The sequence below is a fragment of the Carica papaya genome, chromosome 6, assembly GCF_054855325.1.
Source record: "Carica papaya isolate Zhongbai chromosome 6, ASM5485532v1, whole genome shotgun sequence".
Classification (NCBI taxonomy): Eukaryota; Viridiplantae; Streptophyta; class Magnoliopsida; order Brassicales; family Caricaceae; genus Carica; species Carica papaya.
The window spans coordinates 23,095,069-23,101,979 of record NC_142314.1 but is presented as its reverse complement, the minus strand read 5'-3'; the positions used below and the strand labels follow the sequence as shown (position 1 = coordinate 23,101,979).

Sequence of the window (6,911 nt, the reverse complement as noted above, 5' to 3'; positions counted from 1 at the left end):
TCTGCTTGATCGAACATATTCAACCACATTTGATGTTGTTTGATCTCGCTTATCCCATCTAATTTCACACAAAAAAATAAATCAAAATATAATTTATGAATATTTATTATTAAATTTATTTTACTGTCTAAATGATTAAATATCTAGATATAATAAAAAAACATACTTGGTTCAAAATTGATATCTTTTGATTGGAGAATACCTAATTACCAAATATTAAATAATTGTAATATGATCAATATGCAGCTATATGATATATCATTATAAATTTATAAAGAAGTGAATACATGATATCTTATGATAAAATTAAATGGGTTTTATTTAAATGATTAACTAGTATAGTTTTATGTACTTATTTATTCACTTTTAATTAAATATTCAATTAATTGAGTAGTTAATTTTAAGAGAATTGACTACAATTAATTATTTCATATAGTATTTAAATAATGACACATCAGGATACAATTATACTCCAACTTACAAACATTTGTAAAGGAAAAGTAATAATTAATTAAAGGTCTAACATTTAGGTAATGATTATTATCTCATATTTACTAATTGACTTCAACCCATGGTAGAGTGTATTTGTATTTGTATTTTATCTATGAGTTTAATGGGTATGTGGATAGTGGTGTAAGTAATAAATTTAAGTATTTTTCTGTTAGTTTAAGTTTTAAGAAAAGTGAGTTCAACTCAATTGATTAACAACAGCTACTATAAACCAACAATTATTTTTTACTTACAAAAATAAATTTTTTAATTATATAATATTATCATAGGATGATAAGCCTTATGTTTATCTTTAGAAGATTTATTTAAAAGTTATTACCTTATTATCATTTCAATAAACTCAAAAGTCTCTAGGAATAATGATTAATGTATCCAAACGTTCAGATAAACGTGTTTAACCATTTTTAAAATAACAAAGAAAAGAGTTTTTAGACTTGTGTTCAAATTTTAAAAAATACAAATTTATACTTTTATGTCATCCATAATAGTTTTAAAAAATTACCTCACATATTTATAAATATTTTATTTTAAAAAAATTCCTGAAAGACAGTAAAAATAATTCTACACAAGACGCTCACAGAAAAAGAGACACTAAACGCTGCCGTTTAAACCATGATTAACCTCACACAAACTCCTAGAGATCCGGGCCAATTAAACAACAAATAATCATCTCCTTCACCACCATTTTCCACCCTTCTCTACCCCTCCAATCAAAAAAATCACCAGCCCCCTTGTGACCCATCAATGGCCGACTACGAAAACAATCACCACCATCCCCACCAACACCATCACACCCACCAAATGATCCCCAAAGAAACAGCATTAGAAGCATTAAACACCATAATCCAGCTCCATTTCGAGAAGACCCTAGAAAAGAAACGAGCCATAGACCTGCAAAAAAAGGAGCTTCACAAGCTTTTCCAACTCTTCTTCATCTTCCTGGGTCTAGTTTTAATGGCCCAGACTCAATCGAGCAGGCTCCAGTGCCGGCACTGCTGGGTCCCTATCACGCTTCTCTCCTTCGCACATCTAATCTTCTACGCTTCGGTGGCTCAGACGCTGAGATGCATCAATGGGTTTAAGTACCAGAGAAGGTGCCATAAACTGACTCTAGGGTTGGCGACGGAGAAGTTGAGGGAGATGAAGATGAGGATGAACAATGGAGAGTATGTGGGTGGTGGGGAAGAGGAAGAAGAACTTGAGATTCATTATCAGGAACCACCGGAGAGTTATTTTGGTAAGTTTAAGAGGAACTGGGCTCTGCATTTTGGGTTTTTGATTCTTATTTACAGCTTCATGGTTTCTGCATCTGTTGTGCTTCTTTGCTTTTGAGAAATTTTTTTTTTTTTTTTTTTTTTCAGTAGAAATAGTTTTAGGTATTTTTAATAGCCTAATATTTTGTTGGGAGGAAGGGGGATTATAATTTATGAATATTTATGTTGTTGTATATTATTAATTATTAATTAGTTTGTGTTCGCTAAGGAAAAAACTTATTATTTGATGAAGACTTGATTTATTTTTTTAATAAATAATGACAGAATTTTTACATTGTTATGTGGTTTTGGGGAAACAAACGGAGTAGGCCCCGCTGTATATATAAATAGCTGCCACTTTGAATTTCAAATTTTAAACTAGGGCCCACTTTGAGGATCCAAAGCATATAATTTTACATTGATTCTGACACCTGATTTTATGTATTTATAATTCTAATGGCCAAAAAAAAAAAGAAAAATGGTGACCCATTCTATTCAACCGGGTTACTCCGGTCTGTTTTTGTTTCAAAAGATGTATGGCAGGATCTGTTTAGGGTGATGTTAAATGCTTACTTTTAAGAATCCATAATTCTGTCTTGTTTGATGATTCTCCTTCTCCCATGTAGACTTTTGTGATAAATTTCAATGGAAAACCTTCTAGAAAGATAAGTTTCTTCCAAAAACTTGATAAGTTTTCATATGAAATGCATTGAAAATTAGTAACAATTAAGTGCTTAGGCATTCATATGAAATGCATTTTAACTTTTGGAAGGAAAAGGGTGTTTTCAGAATGAATTGATTCTTTTCTCCGAAGAATGTGTTAATCTCATATGGCAAAAATGGATTTAATTAATTATAAATAGAATAATAGATTAAGGAGAAATGCTCCTTGTTTTTAACTGAATCACACTTTATTTATCATTTCCAGGTCTCATCTTTAATAGACTTATGAATATAGCAAAGTAAGGGGATGTGAAACACTACTTCACATATAGGATACCCAAAAAAAAAACAAAAACAAAATCGATGGGAAAGGTATTCATTAATGAGAATTAAATGTGCATATTTTCAGATTTGTTATGTTTAACAGTTACTTTCTGGTATATTTAATAATACCTCTTCATCAAATGAAGAGAAAGAACTTTTAAAGTTTATGATATTCAAAATTCAACAAACCTTTTCTTTTAAATTCATCCATTCCTTAATTCGGTCATTGAGCATTAATATGAAACATCAAACACAGCCTGTTATCTTCTGAATAGAACTATAATTTGTCCAATTCTTAAGCTATACCATTGAGATTTGGAGAAGAAGGATGTTGTGATTTATTCTTCACGAAATACATCCAAAAATAAATCCTAAAACAAACCCTGAAACTCACATCAAATCATCAAGATTGATGTCTGAATCAGAAGTGTACTTGAATTAGTTATGATATAAGAGAATAACACGTCCTGTCATTAGTCTTCCAAATTAACATGTAGTCCCTTGAAGTTTTCTCACTCTCTATTTCTGACGATGAGATATAAAATAAAATGAACTAACTACTCATGATTAGGGGACCATAACTATATTTATAGGCTAACTGTCTATTAACTTTTATTATTCATAATGTAACCCATTACAAAATTAAAAGTATGATATTTGATTTTTATACATAAAAGCCCATAATTTAATTTTATACGTTAAATTTCAAAATATCTTCAACTTTATCATATCACTTTAAACGAGTTTAATTAATTTGATAAGCTTTTATGCATAATAATTTTTACATAAACCCACATAGTAAATTAAAACCTAACAATCTCCCATTTTTGCTACATATGTCACCTCATAATTATGCATTAGACATCTTTATGAGTACTCAGAATTTTATTATAATTATATAATGCATCCCTAAACAATTAAGTTCATCAATCATATGAACATAGGATGAAAATAGTTTCATTGCATTTGTCGTAACTAAACCCATCAATGGTCACGTATATCAATATAACCGAATGACATAGATTAAACATGAATTTGTAGTATGAAAATTACATTTAATGTAATCTAAAGATGCCTAGTTCCAACTAATCCTACCTTAAACCTTAGTCAGATAAACTTTAAGCAAGTTTAGAGATAAAATGAACCAAATTTTTTATAACTGAAAAACTAACCAAATATACATAAATCATATATGAAATTTACCATAACACATGTTTAAATATGAAAAGCAAATAAAGTGTAAACTCCCACTGAAACTACATATCCTTAAGAGATACAAGACCCATATGAATAGTGTGCTCATGATAGACCTTAGGTGGTAATTCCTTAGTGAACTGATCCGCAACCATGGAGCTTGTTTTAATGTGCACTATAAATATCTGTCCAATGTGAACTATTTTTTTAACAACTAAGAACTTGATGTGTACATGTTTTGACTTCGTCCAACTCTTATTGTTATTATTAATACAGAACTGCAGACTTATTATTACAAAATAATTTGAGTGGTCTTTCTTTGCCATCACAATGTGTAGCCTAATGATAAGGTTTTATAGCCATATTATATGATTAGATGTCTCATAATCGTTATAAACTCTGTTTCCATGGTGGAAGAAGCTATAAGTGTCTGTTTAGCACTTCTTTAGGAAATAACTCCCCCAACAAACAAGTAGACATCATAATGTGGATCTTTTACTATCTTGGCATCCAACAAAATCAAAATTATAATAACCAATGATCTTCAACTGATATGATCTCCTATATGTGAGCATGTAATCTTTTCTTTTCTGTAAATACTGCATGAGTAGTTTGGTTGCTTTTGAATGATCTATTCTTAGATTACTCAAGTACTCCCTAACATTCCAATAATGTACGCAATATCCGAACGCATACAAACCTGAGTATACATAAGACTCTCTATAGTTGAAGCATAAGGAATCTTTAGCATTTCTTTAATTTCGAAGTCATTCTTGGGGTATTGACTTATATTGAACTTATCTTTCTTAAACACAGGGGTGTCACTTGGTTTACACTCCTGCACGTCAAATCTCTTAAAAATCTTTTCGATATAACTTTTTTATGATAATTCAAGAATATCTTGAAAGTAATCCCGGTATATCGGAATCCCTAAAACAAAAGAGACATTCCTAAAATCTTTTATTTTAAATTTTTTTGTTAAAAATCTCTTAGTTTTGTGTAATAAACCTATATCATTACTAGCAAGTAGTATGTCATTGACATATAAAACTAAAAAATGTGCTTACTCCCATTGAACCTATGGTATACACAATCATCTACTACATTTATCTCAAAACCAAACTAAATGATAATTTGATGAAATTTATGATATTATTGATGAGAAACATGCTTGAGTTCATAGATAGATTTCTTTAATTTGTAGACCATTTATTTTGCCTCGTTTGATATAAAAGTTTCTGGTTGCACCATTAAAATCATCTCATTAACATCACCATTGAGAAGCGTGGTCTTAACATTCAGTTGACGCAACTTGAGATCAAAATGCTTTATTAAAGCCGTTATAATCCTAGAAGAGTCTTTTAATGAAAACAGAGAGAAAATCTCTTTATAATTGATGCCTTCTTTCTGTGTGAAGTCTTTTGCAACAAGATGTGCCTTGTACCTCTCTAAATCGCCTTTCAAATCCCTCTTAGTCTTAAATATTCATTTACAATCAATGGGTTTAACATCTTCAAGCAATAAGATAAGATCCCATACGTTATTGTCCTTAATGAACTTGATTTCTTCATTTATGACATTAATTAACTTTTGAAACTTAGACTTCTCATGACTTGATGGAAGTTGATTGGATCATATTCCATAATTCCAATGTCAACTTCATGTTCTTAAAGAAATACAATGTATTCATCCAGAAATACACTTATTATCTCTCTAGTAGATCTCCTTAATGGCATTAATTCTTAAGGTTGTAATGTTTGTTTTTCTGGAATAACTTCTTGAGCATGATGGGAGGTGCCATGACATTATCTAAATTTGGAATTGCTTTTTGAGTAATGTTAAGTATAAGAGTATGATCCTGATCATTTTCAATAGTAGTCGAGGAAATATCAATGTATTCCTCTTCAAAGATAAGGTTCCAGACTCTTTCCTTCCCGTAACTCAACATCTTCAAAGAATTAGACATTTTTTTATCTCGAAAATTGATTTAATTATGGAATCATAAAATTTTTAACTCCCCTAAATCTTTCAGAGTATCCAGTAAAATAGAAACTGATAGTTCTTTAGGCTAGTTTCTTTTTATTTGGCCTATATAAGGCCTTGCCTCAACTAGATATCTAAATATATAAATGCTTTAAACTAGACTTTTTGCTCATCCAAACCTCATAAGGAGTCTTATAGTCATTTTAGTTGGAATTCTATTGAGTATATATATCATAGTTTTTAATATTTCTCTAAAGAGTGATTCTAATAAGGTAGAATGAATAATTATGCTCATCACCATATCCTTAAGCGTTTTGTTTCACCTTTTAGCAACGCTAATTATACTAGGCGAACTAGGCATGGTGTACTATGGGACGATACTGCATTCCTCTAAGAATTTAGCAAATGGTCTTGGACGTTGTAACCTGATCCGTCATATCTACCATAATATTCACCACCACGGTCAGATCTGACACCTTTAATCATTTTGTTGAGTTGATTCTCAACTTTGATTTTATAATTTTTGAACACATCTTGTGACTGTGATTTCTCATGAATGAGATAGAGGTAGCCATTGTAAGAGAGTCATTTATGAAGATAAGCACATCTTCAACCTTTTCTCTTCTTAGACATAGTATGAGATAAACTCATTAAGGGACCAAAAGTCCTTTTAATAGTTATATCTCACCTTGAATTGAATTAACTATGTTAGAAGAGATATCATAACCAAGTACACTGACAAGACTTCAGATAATTCTAACTTGACTGCACTCATTTTTGAAGTAATGTGAGACATTTCTATAATGTATTCCTTGATATTTCATTTCCTTTTGTATCTCATCGAGATAAGGTTTGCCATGAGTGTACTTGTTTCAGCCTTTTCATTCAGTAAATATTTTCTCTAGGTCCTTAAGGAAACCCTTAACCGCGGTAATCTTATAAAAAATAGTGCCCTGAAAAGCTTCTAAAATGACACATTTCATA

The 6,911-nt window shown here is 30.4% G+C and overlaps 1 protein-coding gene across 1 annotated transcript; it reads left to right on the top strand.

The window, feature by feature from the left end:
* Nucleotides 1-1,072: 1,072 nt before the first annotated feature.
* Nucleotides 1,073-2,064, top strand: LOC110822758 (uncharacterized). The gene has a single exon (XM_022052952.2). It carries the CDS (start codon nt 1,255-1,257, stop codon nt 1,840-1,842), a length of 588 nt encoding a protein of 195 aa, XP_021908644.2. The 5' UTR covers nt 1,073-1,254; the 3' UTR covers nt 1,843-2,064.
* Nucleotides 2,065-6,911: the final 4,847 nt, after the last annotated feature.

What these genes read in the sequence shown, in the direction of transcription:
- LOC110822758 (XM_022052952.2), top strand. Translation starts at nt 1,255, where the DNA reads ATGGCCGACTACGAAAACAATCACCACCATCCCCACCAACACCATCAC.